The sequence below is a fragment of the Sus scrofa genome, chromosome 14, assembly GCF_054392235.1.
Source record: "Sus scrofa isolate SSC_HxYL_T2T_F1_AM1 chromosome 14, Sscrofa_HxYL_maternal_Yorkshire_Landrace_v2.0, whole genome shotgun sequence".
Lineage (NCBI taxonomy): Eukaryota > Metazoa > Chordata > Mammalia > Artiodactyla > Suidae > Sus > Sus scrofa.
In genome coordinates this window covers 130,462,942-130,482,879 of record NC_139396.1, presented here as the reverse complement: position 1 = coordinate 130,482,879, position 19,938 = coordinate 130,462,942, and the positions used below count along the sequence as shown (strand labels likewise).

General features: G+C 39.5%; 1 protein-coding gene across 3 annotated transcripts in view; it reads left to right on the top strand.

Annotated features, from left to right (window-relative positions):
• Positions 1-19,938, top strand: part of TLL2 (tolloid like 2) — a 149,634-nt gene that overhangs the window by 73,421 nt on the left and 56,275 nt on the right. For all 3 annotated transcript variants that reach the window (XR_014826665.1, XM_001928475.5, XM_021074297.2), the window contains exons 4-5: positions 11,440-11,595; positions 14,373-14,490. Coding sequence is in view for 2 of the 3 variants with exons in the window: in XM_001928475.5 (XP_001928510.2) it covers positions 11,440-11,595; positions 14,373-14,490 (274 nt within the window). In the remaining variant the exon portion in view is untranslated. The remainder of the gene's footprint in view (positions 1-11,439; positions 11,596-14,372; positions 14,491-19,938) is intronic.

Here is a 19,938-nt window from a genome sequence, read left to right as displayed (position 1 = left end):
CTCATGGTTCCTAGTCAGATTCGTTAACCACTGCGCCACGATGGGAACTCTGTTTCTTGCTTTTAATCTTTGGGTTATACCAGCAATTGTCAAACTTCCCTGCACTTCCAAATCACCTGGGGGGCTTAAAAAAGCACAGATGCCTGGACAGTCCTCCAGGCCACTTGAATCCTATTCTAAGGCCTGGGTGGGGTGGGGGTGGGGACTGAAATTTTTTTTAAAGTGCCTGGATTGAATCCAAGGTGCAGCCAGCTTTGGGAACCCCTTGTGCACAATAACCCACAGTCTCCCCTTTCACTCAGCCTTTCAGAATCACCAGAGGCAAGGTGCGAGTTTGCCCATCACCCATGGGGTGCGGGGTTCTGCGGAAGGCTGGTCTGTCAGGGTGTTTACTTCCAGTGTGGGAGGGGCAGGTTGACGAATCGAAAATCCGCAGTTCCTTGCTGGAGAAGGCTGGGTCAGGCCTGGTTCTGTTTATGACACGGCTGTGCCTTCAGCTGGAAACGGAACATTGAGTAGCGATGGCCACTTTGCTTTTTCAGAGAGGACTGGGTCCACTCCTAGAGCCAGAACATTTAAATGGACTTTATCCTCCAGCCCACCCCACCCCCAGCGTGTTAAATCCTTTCAGACGGCCCTGTGTTCCTCTTCAAATGCAGGACTCTTGGACCATAATAAATAATTACATCCTTCTATTTGGACTCTGATTCCAGATAGTAGTAATCCAAGAAAATCCAATAATGACAGTTGCATTAAGATCCTTCTTCCAGGCTAAGCAGAACATCTGTTTAGACATATTTTTAATCGGCAAATGCTTCCTGTGTTGAGTCCTCGGCAAATTAAATTTCTCACTGGACCGAGAGGGAAGCTGTCATTCAATAACCCATCTCTGGAAATTACACCCCAGTCTCTTTCCAGGTGCACTTAAGATTTTCCCATGCTGCACACAGGCCCAAACAATACTGGGTCACGTGTTTATGTAGCACAGCTTGTCTGAGAAACATGGGATGTCCCTCAAATAGAGAAGTATTTTTGCCCATTCTCCAATGGAGAGCTGGCGGCAGAGGAAAATTAAGAGACTTGTTGAAAACCATATGGGAAATGAATAACAAACTTCCACTTGCTACATCGCTGCCTGTGATTACTTAAGACATGATGATTCTCAGGATTTAAACATTAAGGGCTTCAGGGCTGCCAACATTTTTAGAGAGGTTTCCGCCGCAGAATTGTTTGGCCTGTTGGGCTGTTTATTTTTAGAATAACTCATCCATTCTTTAATCAATTTTAATTCAGAATCCAAAAGCACCGCATGCTCACCACCAACCAGACACTGTGCTGGATGTGAGTGGAGTGGTGAACGAGCCAGCCACAGTCCCTGCCCCTGTGGAGCATCCAGTCTACTGGGGCAACTTACATTTGAAATTTGGATGCAATCTGTAGTCCTGGGCTGCAAGAGCAAGTTAGAATATCTATAGAAGCCAAGCAGGTAATGTCAGTGGGTGAACGGCTGGATGGGACCCTGTGAAGTGGGAAATAGATTCTAACAACCAGGAAAACATGTGCCCTGACTGTGGTGAGCAGGTGCTACTTAACTGCTATGGGTTGAACATGATGGAAGATGGGATCACTATTGCCAAATATTTCCATTTTTAAAGAAAAGCTAGAAAATCTGGATTTTATGCGAAATTCCTTGATTTTTAAAAGTTGGCTTCTAAAGTGAGATTAAAAAAAAAAAATGAAAACAAAACACTGTGTGAGCCAAAAGCACCCAGGCCAAACAAAACACATCTGTGGGTTGGGTTTATCCCAAGAGCTGCAAGTGTGTGACTTCTAATGTAGAAATTCTAGCAGGAAGACAATTATATTCAGGTTTAAAAATGTATTATGTGCCAACTTTCTGGTCCTGGCAACTGAACTGGCAGGAACCCCTTTTATAAACATAGAACTACTAGGGAAAAAAAAATAACCTTCCCCTTACTTCAAATTAAAAATGCAAAATACAGAGTTAAGCTCAAAGAAGAGAAAGGGAAATTGTCATGATTAGAAAAGGATAGGGAATATGAGCCCATAGAACTATGCTTCAGATTACAACAAAACTCTGCAGAGGGCATTGAAAGTGGGCCAGGATTTGGGGTACTCAGGGCTGGTGTTTTAATGCCCACGTAACAGCTGTATAGGTTTAGGATATTTGGCCTTCATCTCACGTGAGGTAGGAAGAGGAGACTGAGACTTTGCATCAAATGAACTCCTCCAAACGGCTTCCTATTTATTAAAACAAAACAAAAAAACCAAACCAAACCAAACAAAGAGGCTAGGAAAAACTCTGCTTAGTGGTTGAGAGAAGTGACAGTAAATCTTACTATCTTTCCTAGGTTCTAAGTAGGGGCAAAAAATTATCTTCTGTGGGAAATTGAACCCCAAACCTTGTTCCTCATACAGGTATAAGTTCTCAAATTACATTTCCTATGTATGGAAACCCTAAACTTAGAAATTAATATAAAAATTGATCTAGGGCCCAGAGAACCCCCAAGAGCCCTGAAAAAAGTGGAAGAAATAGGGTCACTCTCATTATTGAGGGCATATGGGACTCATTCAGAAAGGAGTACCCTCCCCTAAAAATGAACTTTAAATACAAATATTAAAAATACAAAAAGTTAATTCATGAGGGAGAATCAGCAGAGACAATAAATTGGAGAATTAGTAGCCCAAGATGTAAAAATGATAAAACAATCTGAGGGAGATTCAATAGGTGTACATAGAATGACAACAAAGCCAACGGAAGAATTTGAAACTAGAGTTGCAGCAGGGGGAGAACTGATCAATTTAGAAGCCACTAAATAGGGCTTCTAGAAATAACTATATTTATTGAAGCTGGAGTGGAATAAATAAAATATTGAACACAACAGAAGAGAGAATTAGTGAAGTAGAAAATAGATCTGAGGAAACCATATTAATCTTGCCACTGAGAGAGAAAGAGACGTGGAGGATAAAATGAGACTATTCAATAGGAAATCTAGAAGATGAGAGAATGCTCGTAGAGACTGGGAAAGAGGAGGCAATGGTTAAACAGATAAGGATTTAGGATCTTCCAGGATTGAAGGAAGATGTCAAATTTTTAAAATTGTACTGTGTCTCAGAGAATTAAAACAAACCCACATCCAGACAATTACAATGTTGCTGAGGAACACCAAAGACAAAGAACAAAAGAAGGAAAAAAAAGAATGAATGTTAAAAATTGAAGGCAACACTAAAGAACAGAAAAGAGATAATGGAAATAGAAAGTAAATATGAAAAAATCTTGGAGTTCCCGTCGTGGCGCAGTGGTTAACGAATCCGACTAGGAACCATGAGGTTTTGGGTTCAGTCCCTGCCCTTGCTCAGGGGGTTAACAATCCAGCGTTGCCGTGAGCTGTGGTGTAGGTTGCAGACGTGGCTCGGATCCCTCATTGCTATGGCTCTGGCGTAGGCCAGTGGCTACAGCTCCGATTCGACCCCTGGCCTGGGAACTTCCATATGCCGCGGGAGGGGCCCAAAAAAATAGCAAAAAGACCAAAAAAAAAAACAAAAAACAGAAAACTTAATCCAACAGCGTAAAGAAAAAAAAAAAAAAAAGAAAATAGAAAGCACAAAAATAAAAAAGGAAGGAAATAAGCCCAGGTAAATCAGTTACAAAATAAGAGTAATTCGGAGTTCCCGTTGTGGCTCAGTGGTTAACGAATACGACTAGGAACCATGAGGTTGCGGGTTCAATCCCTGGCCTTGCTCAGTGGGTTAAGGATCCAGCATTGCTGTGAGCTGTGGTATAGGTTGCAGACATGGCATGGATCCCTCGTTGCTGTGGCTGTGGAGTAGGCTGGCAGCTATAGCTCGGATTCGACCCCTAACCTGGGAAGCTCCATATGCCGTGGGAGCGGCCTCAGATAAGGCAAAAGGACAAAAAAAAAAAACCAAAAACAAAATAAGAGTAATTCACTTATTAAAAGAGAAATTAATAGATTGAACAACAGCAAGAAAAAAAAAATCTTGCTATTTGTTGTTTGTGACAGACACAACTAAAACTTACCCAAACTTATATGCAAAAATCCTGAAAAATATATTAGCAAATCAAAATCAAAATTGTATGAAAAGTAATTATACTCTATAGTAAGTGTAATATATTTTAGGCATGCAGGATTTGTTCAGCTTTTGAAAATAAATTAATGTAAATTCACCATATCAATAAGATAAAAGAAAAATATATGATCATATCAGTTGATGCAGAAAGAGCATTTTAAAAAATCTAACATATTTATGATTAAAAACTTGGCAAATTAGGGCGTTCCCGTCGTGGCGCATAGGTTAACGAATCCGACTACGAACCATGAGGTTGCGGGTTCGGTCCCTGCCCTTGCTCAGTGGGTTAAGGATCCGGCGTTGCCATGAGCTGTGGTGTAGGTTGCAGATATGGCTTGGATCTAGCGTTGCTGTGGCTCTGGCGTAGGCTGGTGGCTGCAGCTCCGATTCAACCCCTAGCCTGGGAACCTCCATATGCCGCAGGAGCAGCCCAAGAAATAGCAAAATAAAAATAAAAATAAAAACAAACAAACAAAAAACTTGGCAAATTAGGAATAGGGAGAAATTATCTTAACCTGATAAAGAGCATCTACCAAAAACATCATACTCTAAGATCAGGAACAAGGCAAGGATGTATGTGTATGTAGAATATCTCAAGGAATCTACAACAATCTAACAAAAAATAAATTTTTAGAACTAATAAATGAGTTTAGCATGATGGCAGAATACAAGACCCAAATATAAAAAAAGCTTGCATTTCTAGGATACCCTCCTACACTGTTGGTGGGAATGTAAATTGGTACAACCACTATGGAAAACAGCATGGAGATATCTCAGAAAACTAAATATAGAACTACCATATGATCCATGGAGTTACTATCATGGTGCAGTGGAAATGAATCTGACTAGGAACCATCAGATTGTGGGTTCGATTCCTGGCCTCACTCAGTGGGTTAAGGATCTGGCGTTGCTGTGAGCTGTGGTGTAGGTCGCAGATGCAGCTTGGATCTGACATTGCTGTGGCTGTGGTGTAGGCTGGTGGCTACAGCTCCAATTTAGACCCCTAGCCTGGGAACATCCATGTGCCGTGAGTGGGGCCCTAAAAGGCAAAAAAAAAAAGAAAAAGAACTACCATATGATCCTGCAATCCCACTCTTGGGCATATATCTAGACAAAATTTTCCTTGAAAAAGATACATGCACCCATATGTTCATTGCAGCTCTATTCACAATAGCCAAGACATGGAAACAACCTAAATGTCCATCAACAGATGAGTAGATTAAGAACAAGTAGTATATATACACAATGGAATGCTACTTAGCCATAAAAAAGAACAAAATAGTGCCATGTGCAACAACATGGATGGAACTAGAGACTTTCATACTGAGTGAAGTAAGGGAGAAAGAGAAAGACAAATACCTTACGATATCACTTATATCTGGAATCTAATATATGGCACAAATGAACGTTTCCACAGAAAAGAAACTCATGGACTTGGAGAACAGACTTGCGGTTGCCAAGGGGAGAGGGAGGGAGTGGGATGGACTGGGAGTCTGGCGTTAATAGATGCAAACTATTGCATTTGGAGTGGATAAGCAATGAAATCCTGCTGTATAGCACAGGGAACTATATCTAGTCACTTATGATGGAGCATGATGGAGGATAGTTTGAGAAAAAGAATGTATATATATGTGTGACTGGGTCACTTTGCTGTACAATAGAAATTGGCAGAACACTGTAAACCAACTATAATGGAAAAAATAAAAATCATTTAAAAATGCTTGCATTTCTAATAATGAATGTGCAGAAACCAAAATTAAAAACACAATACCATTTATAATCACTCAATAAAAATAAAATACTTATATATGTAAAAATACATGTACGATATCTGTGTACTGAAAATTACACAATGCTGAGGAAAAGAAATAAAGACCTATTTAAATGAAGAAATATACCATGTCCATGGATTGAAAGGAAGAGGCAATATAATAAAGATGTCAATTCTCTCCATTAATCTATAGTTTAATATAGTTTAAAAATCTCAGCATAGTTTTGTGTAGGCATAGACAAGCTTACTTTAAAGTTTATATAGAAACATAGTTAAAACAATTGCGGAAAAGAAGTCTAAAATGAGAGTAATCACTCCACCTGATGTTAAGGCTTAATATGGTCCTTCCTCAGTATCCTTGGGAGATTGGTTCTAGGACCCTTTGCAGATACCAAAATCTGTGGATGCTTAAGTCTCATATAAAATGGCATCGTATTTGCATATAAACTACGCATATTCTCTCATACACTTTAAGTCATCTTCAGTTTACTTATAATACCTAATGCCGTATAAATGCTATATATTTGCTAGTGCACGGCAAACTCAAGTTTTGCTTTTGGGAATTTTCTGGAATTAAAAAATTCTTTTTGATCCACAGTTGGTTGAATCTGTGATGTGAAACTCATGGATACAGAGGGCTGGCTGTACAAAATTACAGTAATCAGGCCAGTGTTATATTAGCAGAGGGATAAACAAATCAATCAATGGAACAGAACAGAGAATCCAGAAATAAGCCCAATTACGATATGACCTAGCAGTTCTACTCTTGGGTATTTATCTCAGAGAAATACAAATTTATCTTCACACAAACACCTGTACATGAATGTTCATAACAGCTTTGTTTGTAAGAGCTCGGAACAACCCAGATGTCCTTCAACAGGTGAGTAGTTAAACAAATTTTAGGGCACAAATTTTAGGGCACACATACCATGGAGTACTACTCAGCAATAAAAAGAAATTGATACATGCAATGACTTGGATTAATCTCCAAGTAATTGCACTGAGTGAGAAAAGCCAATTCCCAAAAGTTATATACTGTAGGATTTCATTTAAATAATATTCTTCAAATGAAAAAAATTTGAAATGGAGAACAGATTAGTGGTTGAAAGTGTAGGGATGGGCTGGGGAGAGAAGGGAAGGGAGGTGGATGTGGTTTTACTTTTTTTTTTTTTAGAGCTGAACCTGTGGCATATGGAGGTTTCCAGGCTAGGGGTCGAATGGGAGCTGTAGCTGCTGGCCTACACCACAACCACAGCAACACAGGATCCTTAACCCACTGAGCATGGCCAGGGATCAAACCTGCGTTCTCATGGATGCTAGTCAGATTCATTAACTGCTGAGCCATGACAGGAACTCCAGATGTGATTTGAAAATGTTGACATGAGGGATCCTTTCTTATGGCAATGGAATCATTCAGTATCTTGATGTGGTGGTGGATATGCTAATCTCCTCATGTGGTAAAATTGTGTGGAACTAGACACATGCACATACACACACACATAGGCTGGGGAAATCTGAATGAGATCAGTGGTTGTCCATACGCCAGTTATGATGTTATACTATAGTTTCATAAAATGATACCATTAGGGAAACAGAGTAAAACAACAGAGTGAAACAAAAATCTCTCTGTATTATTTCTACAATTACGTGTGAATGTAAAATTATCTCAATTAAATTTTCAATTTATGGAAACTCTTTCCTTTATAGTAAAAAAATAATAATGAACCTTAACATTATGACTGTTGCAAAGCTTGTCATATGTTATGGGAAATGTAATTTGCTCACAGAATAATACCTGTTGAATGATTCATTTAAAACAAAAAACATAATTTCACAAAAAGGTTGAAAATAAGTGGATGGAGAAAAGCTATATGAGGCAAACCCTAATCAAAACAAAACTGATATAGTGATATTAATATCCATCAAAATAATCTTTATTATGGATGAGTATTATTACAGATGAACAGGGTGTTTAATGATAAACAATTTAGCTGGAACATTTAATAATTCTTAACTTGTATTACTTAACCCAGATAGCCTTGAAAAATATAAAGGGGAAGATGACAATTTACAATCTTAGTTCTCAAGGTTGTTTAAAATACTTTTCTCAGTAGCAGATACACGAAGGAGCCAGAAATATTTGTAAGTAGAATATTAGAACAACATATGTAGCACCCTTCAACTATCAATTTTGGAAGCTGATGCACATTACTTCAAGGATATATGGAACATTTACAAAAACAATCACGAATCAGGCTACAAAACAAGGCTCAAAACACCAAAGAATTGATACCTTGGAGCATGGACCGGCATTCACTGCCAAAAGGCCAAATCCAGCCTGCCATCTGTTTTTGCAAATAAATGTTATTGGAACACAGCCATACCCATTCATTTACATAGTGTCTGTGGCTGCTTTCATACCACAATAGCAGAGTTGGGTAATTGCAACGGAGACTATGTTAACCACAAAACTTAAAATATTTGCTGTCTAACTTTTTACAGAAAAGGCTTTGGAGAATACATCCTTGAAACAGAGACATGTTAGAGATCAATGAAACACACAGAGGGGGAAATGTTTAGGAAAAAAAAACCATACCTCTAAACAATTCAAAGACCAAAAAAGAAAGTCCAAATGGAACTTACAGAATATATCAAGGTCTAACTTTGAATTGTACATGTCAAAAATGAGATGCAGGTGAAGAGGAAGTCAGAGAAATTTTAGTGCTAAAATAGAATATAAGAAAGATTGAAAATTAATGTGCCAAACATTCAACACAAGAAGCTGGAAAAGGATGGCTAACTGATTTGTAACAAGGGTGTTGAGACAATTCTATGGAGGAAAACCTAGTCTTTTCATCAAATGGTACTGCTACAACTGGATATTGCATACAGAAAATGAAATTAGACCCCTACCTCACGCCATATACAAAAATTAACTCAAAATGATCAAAGGTCTAAATATAAGAGCTAAAATTATAGAACTCTGAAAGAAAACATAGATATAAATCAGTATGAGGCTGGATTAAACTGTAAAGTCATGCCTCAGAAATACCCTGGGTTCAGTTCCAGACTACTGAGATAAAGTGAGTCACACAATTTTTTTTGGTTTCCCACTGCATGTGAAAGTATTGTTTATATTATACTGTAGTCTACTGAGTATGCAAAAACATTATGTCTGAAAAAACAATGGACATATCTTAATTAAAAAACACCTTACTACTAAAAAATGCCAACCATCTTTTGACAGCTCAGGGTTGCCACAAACCTACATTCTGTAAAAAAAATAAAAATAAAAAAATAAAAAAAATTACAACAAAGAAAGTGCAATTAAATGAGGTACCCCTGTAATTTATTATATTTGACACAAAAAGCATCAAAAGAAAAAAATGGACAAATTTGACTTCATCAAAATTAAAATCTTTTGTGCTTCAAGGGACACTATCATAAAAATAAAAGGACAACCTACAGAGTTGGAGAAAATATTTGCAGACTGCATATCTGACATGGTATGGTCTCCAGAGTATATAAATAAAGTATAACCTAACAATAAAAAGACAATCCAATTAAGACATGGGCAAAGGAGTTGAATAGACATTTCTCCAAAGAAGACATACAAATGACTAATAAGCACACAAAGATATACTCAACATCTTTAGCCATTAGGGAAATGTAAATCAGAACCACAATGAGACACTACTTCACACCTATTCGAATGGCTGTAATCAAAAAGATTGATGATAGGAGTTCCTGCTGTGGTTCAGCGGTTAACAAATCTGACTAGCATCCTGAGGACACAGGTTCGATCCCTGGCCTTGCTCAGTGGGTTAAGGATCCAGCATTGCCATGAGCTGTGGTGTAGGCTGCAGACATGTTTCAGATCCTGCGTTGCTGTGGCTGTGGCGTAGGCCAGCAGCTACAGCTCTGATTCAACCCCTAGCCTGGGAACCTCCATATGCTGTGGGTGCAGCCCTAAAAAGCAAAAAATAAAGGATTGATGGTAACAAGTGTTGGCAAGAATGTAGAAACACTGGAACCCCGATGCTTCATTATTGGGAATGTAAAATGGTACAGTTGGTAGTTCTCCAAAACATTAAACAAAGAATAGGTGTGTACCTCAACAATTCCACACTTTGACACATATACAAGAGAACTGAAAAGATATGTCCCCACTGAAATAGGTACATTATTGTTCAAAACTGCATTATTTGCAATAGCCAAAAAGTGGCAACAACCCCAATGTCCACCAAACTGAAGGATGCATAAACTAAGGTGGTATACCCACACGGCACATTATTATTCCGCCGCAAAAGCAGCAAAGTACTGACATGCTGTAACATGGATGAACCTTAAAAACATGCTAAGTGAAAGAGGCCAGGGACAAAAGGCCACCATGTTGCATGATTCTGTTTACATGAAGTGTCCAGAAGAGGCAAATTCATAGAAACGGAAAGTGGATTCCTGATTGCCAAGGGCTGCAGGGAGTGACTGAGAACGGATGATAAGGTTTATTTTGGTGGTAATGAAAATGTGGAATTCTATAGCAGTGACAGTTGCACAACTTTGTGAATATACTAAAAACCACTAAATGGTACACTTTAAAAGAGCTGTTATAGGATGGGGTATTATAGCAGCTATGATAGTGTGTGGATTATGTCTCAATTTGAAAAAAAAAAAAGCTAGAAAGGAAATATCTGTATAAAATACATGAAAATAGAATAAAATTAATGAAATAATGAAAATGAAAAGAATCAACAAAACTAAAGCTGATTTTTTGGGGGGAAGAATATAAAAACAAAAGAGGAAATGCTCCAAGTGAGACTAGTAAGGGTTAGCAAGTAAACTTAAAACTTTAAACTATCCAGATGATGAAACAAATGTGGATTCAAGTCGCCACAGGTTTAAATGGTTCTACACACTTATCTATTCTCTTCTGTTTCTAGGGCCCTACCTTGAACTCAGAACCTTAAATAGACCCTCCATTTCTTTTCCGCATTCCTCCCTGAAAGGTCCAGATCTGCCAAGAGATTCAGAAGAGCCGGGGAGTTTTATGAGGCTCTGCATTTTCCAGAGGTTTATCTTACAAAAAATTTGTTTCCCCAGCATCGCAGACTAGTTCACTTTATTTGTCATACTGGCCAAATTATTTCCAAAATTTGCAACATGGACAGTATTTGGTCAAGGCAAGTGACCGACTCAGCTTATGGCTGGCTGGTCTTCTCCGCCAGTGACCTTGACTCTGAGAAGAAAGTACACCCCTAACTTGGCTCCATCCGAGTTGTCCTGGCCACTTAATTTGTGGCTCACAGGCTGCCCTGACCCCCATTGGGGTTTATTCAAGGCCTCCAACAAGCCAGATCCTCTTCTCTCATAGGCCTGGGACACTTGCTCTTGTCTCGTCCAGAAAACTACCACCTAGATTCAAACAACAGACCAAATATCCCCTATAGCAGACATGCTTTGAATATTCCCTTTCGTGGATTCATGGATAATATCCTCTTAACCATGCGCCCAGGAGGAATTAAAGCAAAGTAAATGGCAGCATGACTCTCTTGCAGATGGCAAGGAGAATGCCATGCTTCCACAGAGCCCTGGGAACTTGCATGCTGGAGCAGAGACCTTCTCTCCCCGGGTCCGAAGAGCCACAACCTCAAGGACAGAGAGGATTTGGCCGGGAGGGGTCATCCCCTACGTCATCGGAGGGAACTTCACTGGTCAGTAGCTCCAGAGGAGGCCTGCTTTGGGGCTGGGTGCTTTGTCTCCCTAGGTTGGCAGAGTCCTCCCTGGAAGGACTCAGGGGGGATGGAGATGCTGGGGCCATCGCCCCAATTTGTAAGTCATTGCACCCGTGGGGTCTGGGGCACTCGGCCTGGGGACACTGCAATCTCTGTTGGGGCTTTGACCTCAAAGTTGGTCACCTGGTCCTGAGGCTTCATAGGGAGGTGACATGTGACCCTGGTCTTGAAGGATAGACAGGATTTGCTTAGTGCGTATGTGAACCGCTACACATGCTGGCTTACCTGTCCTCCTCCTGGATAAGCACCCTGAACCCCCCAACCCTACCCCCATCAGTAGCCCACAGGGTAACCGGAGGGGCCTGTGAACGTACATGTCAGACCACCTGGGCCCAATCCTGGCTGTGACACTTACCAGGAGTACACCCTGGGGTGAGTTATGTAACCTCTCCATGCCTCAGTGCCTTCTTCTCTAAATGGGCATGATAATATTTTCTACCTTACAGGGCTGGTTTGAGAATTAAATGAGTGAATTTAGAAAAAGCACTTAGAATAGTGCCTGGTAGATAGTAACTAGTAATTACTATCTTTAAAATACCTACCTAAGTCATCCAGTGGCATCCTATCACTATTAATGACACTGCAACTTTGACCATGGGCTCGAAGCCTCCTCCAGGCAGCCCTTGCACTGTCTCCCGCCCAGTCCTTTATCCCTCTCTCCCCCTGGCTCCTCCTTGGCCCCTGAGCTCTAGCCTCACCAGCCTAGAGCCCCCATCATTACCTCCTCAGCACACTTGAACTTGCCCTTCTGTCAACCTGGAATGTTCTTTCCCCAGATCTTCTCTTGGCTGCCTTCTTTTTAGCATTAAGGTCTTAGGTTGAATGACATGACCACAGAAAGGCCTTCTTTGACTCCCTGGAGCTCCTCTCTCTGCCAGCTCCTCTCTCTCCCAGCACCCTGCTTTAATCTTTCCAGTACTCCCATTACTTGAAATTATTTCATTTTTTAAGTGGTCTCTGCCCAAACACTGTGGGATCTTTTTTCTGGCTGGTTTTCATTCTTTATCTCCAACACCTGGAACAAGGACTCGCAACAGACCATCACAATTGCGCCCACCGCAGGCCTGTGGCCAGTGTTAGTTGAATGCATGAGTGAAAGGCCACAGGGAGCGGCTGCATTTTCCAGACTTTTGATGTGGATGGCATGTACAAGCTCGTCTCCTCTCTGTGGTTCTTTGACTTCTACTGTGAGAGGCGTTTGCTGAAGCAAATATTCTAATCACTTGCCAAGCCACCGAAAACCACTGATGAGCAAAAGACTGTGAAGACCCTAACCACAGGGACTTGGAGCCTGGAGAGGATGGAGCGACTCCCCTTCCAGGGAGCCACCTCTCCCTCCCTCTCTTCTTGGTGGCATCCATGCCCTTGGTTGCCTTCCAGTCTTGCAGAGTTAACCCAGAGCCTCCAGTGCCAAGTCCTTAACTAGGTGCTGGTGATGAGACAATGACTAAGATATCACCCTGCCCTCAAGGCCCCCAGTCCTAAAGAGAGAGAAAGAGGCATTCTTAAAGCATTGAAAGGTAGGGATTGTCATCAGCTACTAATTTTGTTCTTTGATAGCTTAACCGTGTTCTTTCAGACCTATTGTGCTTTTCTGGCCAAAGATTTAAATGACTTTCATCAAAATTAGCTAATTTTATATAGCAAACTTTCTTTACACAGAGATTTTTATTATTCTATAATTGGTAGGATTGCTATTTTGGTGAGAACTCTATAACCAGTTTGAACTAAATAGGTCAAGATTTTCCCCCATCATGGGCAGCTAAGTTACTCTCTATGCTTCTGTGTATGTTTTGGCAAGACAACAATATGACCCCACACCATCTTCTAGGCTACAATGGGAGCCTCTCAATGGTTGGTTGGTTGGTTGGTTTTTGCAGCAAGGTTATTCTAGAATTCAGACCTGACTCCCAACCATCTTAGGTACTTCCTAAACAACTGTTTTTCTTGATCCTTTTCATTGCTTTTAGCAAAATTAAAACGTAGTAGTCTTCTTTACTTCAGGTTGATAGATTTTGATACAAATACCTCTTAGCTACTTATTGGCAACTATCAGTGCAGAGTTTACAACTACTTTGTTCTTGCTCCTAGACAGTTTACTTATTGCTAACTTTTTAACACATTTTTCATCAGGGAAATATGAAGGAAGGCTCAGAGAAAGTATGAAATTCATCTGTTTTCAAAGGCCTTGTGGAAAATTAGGCCTAAGGATCCCCCAAAAAACACTGAGCCCCAGTGCAAAAGTAGCATGAATGTACATGCAAACAGAATTTCTAGAGCATCTGGAAATACCCTCCTAGGTATAAAATAAAATGAAAGGGTGGAACATATTGCTGGTGAGTTATTTCGAGATCCTAAAATTTCCAAATTGAATAACTTGGGTTACATCTTTTAAAGTTTAGATAAGTATTTGCAATACAAAGAAAAAGGTGGGAAGCTGGGGACATTTTGAAAATCTATTTTTACCCTTTCTTCCAATTCACAAATCCCTACTCTTTAAATTTTGGTAATTCAGGAAAGTCGCATTGTATTCGTAGCCAGGGAAATCCTTTGTCCTAGTGCCGTTTTATTCTGGGTCACTGAAACAAAGCTTTGATCATTGGAACAAGCTCTGTCGTAAGCCACCATACCTGCGAGCACCTAAGGACGGCAGGGTTCCATGAGTGAGGTGACGAGCACCTGCCCTGTCATTTCAGGAAGCCAGAGGGCCATTTTTAAGCAGGCCATGAGACACTGGGAGAAGCATACCTGTGTGACCTTCGTGGAGAGGACGGATGAAGAAAGCTTCATTGTGTTCAGTTACAGAACCTGTGGGTAAGTAAGTAAAAGCAAGTGCACCTCAGCAGAATCAGAGGCAGACAAGTCAGACAGCTCATGAGCCTCAAATTTCTCTCTAAAACAATTTCCGATATGTTGTAACATAGAGGAGCCCAGCATTTGTCAGAAATTCTTCTTGCCCTTAATGAACTCACAACCCAGGGACAAAGTGGGCAGGTCAAGAAGAAGACTCTAGGATGACAGGGGTCTGGATCGCCTATCAGGAGAGCAGTTGAACGACCTAGGGATGTTTCATATGGAGAAGTGGTCCTGAACCAGTCTGGGTCCAGGGATCCCACTGAGAATCAGACGAAGCTATAGGCTCCCTCATGATGGATGTACATATATGCAAAATTCTGCATGAAATTTTACGGGCTCCATGGGCTAAGAGACTTCCTCCAGAAAACATAACAAATAATGAGATGACTGAATTATGACTAAATTTATCTGTTATGCCCATAAATGTAAGTGTCATATACTCTCCTACTAAAAGAAAAAGTTTCCCATATTATAGTTCAAAAACATAAACCCGGCTACATGCTGTATACATGAGATGACTGTTGAAGAAAATGATCCAAAAAACTACAAAAGGAAAAGGTAAGAAGGCATACAGGCAAATAATAACAAAAGAAAGCTGGTGTCACAATTCTAGCTGTAGACAAGGCTTTTTGTCATTTTTTACTCTGTTTTTAAGCTCAGAAAGTGTTAAAAAAAAAAAAGTGGGACACTTTATAATGAGAAAGAGTACAGGCTACAATGAGAATATAACAGTCATAAATCTTTACGCACCAAATAGCATAGCATTAAGAGTCATGAAATAAACCCCAGGGATTTCAAGGGGAAATCAACAGAAACACCACAGCAGAAGACTTTATTTCATTTCTGGCAACCCAAGTACATCAATGTCAAGTCTACCAAAAAAAAAAGGTAGAGATTTGTAGAAGACTGGAAAAATATAATTAGTAGAGTTGATCCTGTGGGTCTATCACATTCTGTAACCCGATAACACATTTTTAAAGTGCCTATTGAACGTTTATAAACATTGCCCATCTATTAAGTATTAAGAACACCTAAATGAGGAGTTCCCGTCCTGGCGCAGTGGTTAACGAATCCGACTGGGAACCATGAGGTTGCGGGTTCGGTCCCTGGCCTTGCTCAGTGGGTTAACGATCCGGCGTTGCCGTGAGCTGTGGTGTAGGTTGCAGACGCGGCTCGGATCCCGCGTTGCTGTGGCTCTGGCGTAGGCCGGTGGCTACAGCTCCGATTCGACCCCTAGCCTGGGAACCTCCATATGCCGCGGGAGCGGCCCAAGAAATAGCAACAACAACAACAACAAAAAAAAAAAAAACAAAAAAAAAAAAAAAAAAGAATTAAAAAAAAAAAAAAAAAAGAACACCTAAATGAATTCTAAAGGCAGAAGTAATATTAAAATATTCTCTGATTTCAAAACAGTGAAACTGGACATGATGACATAACAATAACAGCAAAAATAGAATAAAGACTCCTGCATTACTTGATAAGTTAAAAGCTTCCTTTTTTTAAAAAAAAAGCTTCCTTTTTTTTTTTTTAACACTTAGGTCATAAAGAAGTCAGGATTAAAATTACAAGCTGTCTAGAATAATGAAAGCCCTACAATTCAAAATGGAAGAGATATGGGTAAAGCTATATCCAGAGGGAAACCTACAGCCTCAAATATCCACGTCATTAACTAAGAATGACAATGAAATATTCAATTCAAAGAAATCAGCAAAATAGATAAATACATGAACCCCACCACCACAACAAAATAAACCTAATGAGAGCACAAGAAAATGGACAGGGTAACACATTATAGGACTAATAAAGTATGAATTCTTTGAATTAAAAAAAAAGCTATAGACAAACTACTTATTAATCTAAGACAAAAAAGTGACAGTTCAGAAAAATACAGAATCAGAAATAAAAATGGGGAAAATAATGACAGATTCAACAGAATCATAAAAGAGTACTTTACAAAACTCTAGGGCAAGAAATGTAGAAATCTGAATAATGTGTATGACTTCAGGGTAAATATAAACTGCTTGCACAGACCAGTAACTTTGAAAGAAACTGAAAAATTGAAGGAAAAACTTTCTCCCCCACAGCACCAAATCTGGAGTTTCACAGGTGAATTCTTTCAAAACTTCAAAAAACAGATTATTCTGGGACTTTTTTTATGTGGGTTTTTTTTTTTCCTATTTACTTTTTAGGAACTATCACAGCATTGCCACCCCAGAGTGAAAAAGATGGCACCAGAAAAAGAAAATTATAGACTCATCTAACTTATGAATAGCCATGCCAAATCCTTACTAAAATGTTGGCACAAAGAACCCAGCGGTATAAGAACAGGATAGGCTGCCAAGAAGGTTTATCTAAAGAATGTAAGACTGGTTCCATGATAGGAAAGCTATTTGCATGATTCCACAGACAGAGATCAAAGGAGAGAAACCACATTCGTGTCGCAGGAGGTGCTAAAAAGTCATCTGCACATTTCAACATGCCTTTGTTGTTTTAAAAAAGTAATCAAAGTAATACAGGGGTAGATGTCACGGATAAATCCCTAACTCCCCCCGCCACCACACACACAGAGAAATCCATATATTCCAAAAGCCCACATCATGCTTATCGATGATGATTCTAGAAGCATTTCTGTTAGAATCAGGAACAAGTTGAAGATGGTCGTGTTCACCACAATTCTTTAATTTTTTTTTTTCTAGAAATTCTAGCTGTCGTAATTAGACAAGAGAAAGAGATAAAATGAATATTCGCAGGAATAAGGTTTGGCTTGTATTGTTTAAAGCTCATGTGACATGTACCTTAAAAAAAAAAAAAAAACAGAAAAATGGAGTTCCCGTCATGGCTCAGTGGCTAATGAATCCGACTAGGAACCATGAGGTTGCGGGTTCAATCCATGGGGTTGCTCAGTGGGTTAAGGATCCAGCGTTGCCGTGAGCTGTGGTGTAGGCTGCAGATGTGGCTCGGATCCCACGTTGCTGTGGCTCTGGCGTAGGCTGGCGGCTGCAGCTCCTATTCGACCCCTAGCCTGGGAACCTCTATGTGCTGCGGGTACGGCCCTAGAAAAGCCAAAAAAACCCAAAAAAACCAGAGACATTTGAAAAACTATCAGAAACAAAAGAAGACTCTGTTAAGGTGACTAATTACAAAATTAATAAACAAAAATTACTTTTCCTTTAATGAAGTACTTTGATGTATTCTTGTAATGGGGGAAAAATCATAGCTTTAATAGAATATAGGAGATAACATATCTAAGAATAAACTTAACAAAAAGGCAAAAATATGCCAGACCTGCCTGGTCTTTCTTCCAGACCAGAAGAAAATGCCAAAACTCTAAGGAAACTGTAAAAAAAGATGAAAATGCATAACATTTCTTGGTATGGAAATACCCAACATAGCAAAGATGTCAGAACTTCCTAAAGCAATGTATAAAGTCATGCCATTCTGATTTAAATGACATCTTCATACGTGGATATGTATGTATATATTTTTTAGAGCTCAAACAAATGAAATGAGAGTTTTTCTGGAGGAATGACTGTGTAGAAATAACAGAGAGAGAGGGAGGGAGGAAGGGAAAGGACAAACAGGAGTGACAGGGACAGAGGCGGGGGAGGGCAAGAGGTCTGATGTTCTATCCCGACATATAGGATATTAACATGCAAATGAATATACTAACAATCAAAATCATCTGGAACACAATAAAAATAGACATAGGGAACAAAATTTCAAATAAATAGCTTATGCAAGAATTTAGGTAGTATTTTAAATGAGTAAAAGATGGATTAGTCAGTTGGCATATTTGAATCTTGCGATAATTAAATAGCTCATTGTAAAGAAAGTAAAGCTAAAATTAGCTTTACTTACTTAAAATTTATTTAATCAGTCTCTTATTAATGCACATTTAGGCCGACTCCAGTTTCTGCTATTTAAGCAAAGCCTCAGGGGAGAGAAAGGCAGAACAAACAAAAATACAGAAATCTGAAAAGTAGCACAAGGAAGTTACAGTGGATTTTACTTACAATCTTGGACTATAAATGGCCTTTCTAAGCAGGACATAAGAAAATAAAGACATTACGTTAAAATTTTAAAATGCTATATGGCCAAAACACCATATAAAAAACAAAGTCGACTGAGAAATAACAAAGGGAGAAAAATATTCCTAACACGTTTGATAGTCAAAGACTTGTTCCCTCATTTACAAAGGGTTCTTATGAATTAGTAAATAAAAAGGTGGACACCACAAAAGAAAATTGGGGAAAGATGCGATCTCATAGCTCACAAGGAAAAAATATAAATGTCACATAAAACATGTAAAACTGTCCAACCTCAGTCCAGTGAAATACCGCTTTTCACCTATCAAATTGGCAAAAATCGTTTGGCAAAACCAGTGCTGGCCCAGTTGTGGGGAAATAGGACTTTTTAATATACCATTAGTGGACATATAAAAAGACACAACATTGGGGATTGCACTGTAGTAGTATCTGTCATTTAGTAGTCTCTATCACAGTGTCACATTCAGTAGCATCAAATACATATATGCTTTTATCCACTAATCCCATTGCTAGGATACCGAGAATAAGTGAGACCCCAATGGTTCTTTATTTTGCATTTTGTTGTTTGTTCGTTAGTTCTGTCTTTCTCTCCCCTGAGGCTTTGCTTAAATAGCAAAAACTGGAGTCAGCCTAAATGTACATTAATAGGAGACTGAAAAAAAAAAAAAAGGAGTTCCTGTCGTGGCGCAGTGGTTAACGAATCCGACTAGGAACCATGAGGTTGCGGGTTTGGTCCCTGCCCTTGCTCTGTGGGGTAACGACCCAGTGTTGCCGGGAGCTGTGGTGTAGGTCGCAGACGCGGCACGGATCCCGCGTTGCTGTGGCTCTGGCGTACGCCAGTGGCTATAATTCCAATTAGACCCCTAGCCTGGGAACTCCATATGCCGCAGGAGCAGCCCTAGAAAAGGCAAAAAAAAAAAAAAAAAAAAAATAGGGGACTGATTAAATAGATTTTAATACTATGTTGCTTTGACAGAAAAATTAGATCTACATATGCTATTATAAAGAGATCTCTAAATTAAGGAGGAAAAAAGGCAAGATGGACAAAGTACATGGTGTATTTTGTAATTAAAATTCATATATAGGTATATAGATGTATTACATTTTCTTGAAGAACTGTTAACTATAGTTATCTTTGGAGCCTTAATACTTAAAACTCTTGCAATACGGGCACGTATTTTTTAAATGTTTTATACAAATTAAATGCGTGGTGGGATTATGGGCCATTTAAATTTTTTTATACCTTGCTACATTAGGAATAATGAATGTATATTTTAAAAGTAATTATGTCCAGAAGGGGAGTCATCACTGAAGCTCCTCTGATAATAGCATAAAGGCTCATGTCTGGGAGTTCCCTTGT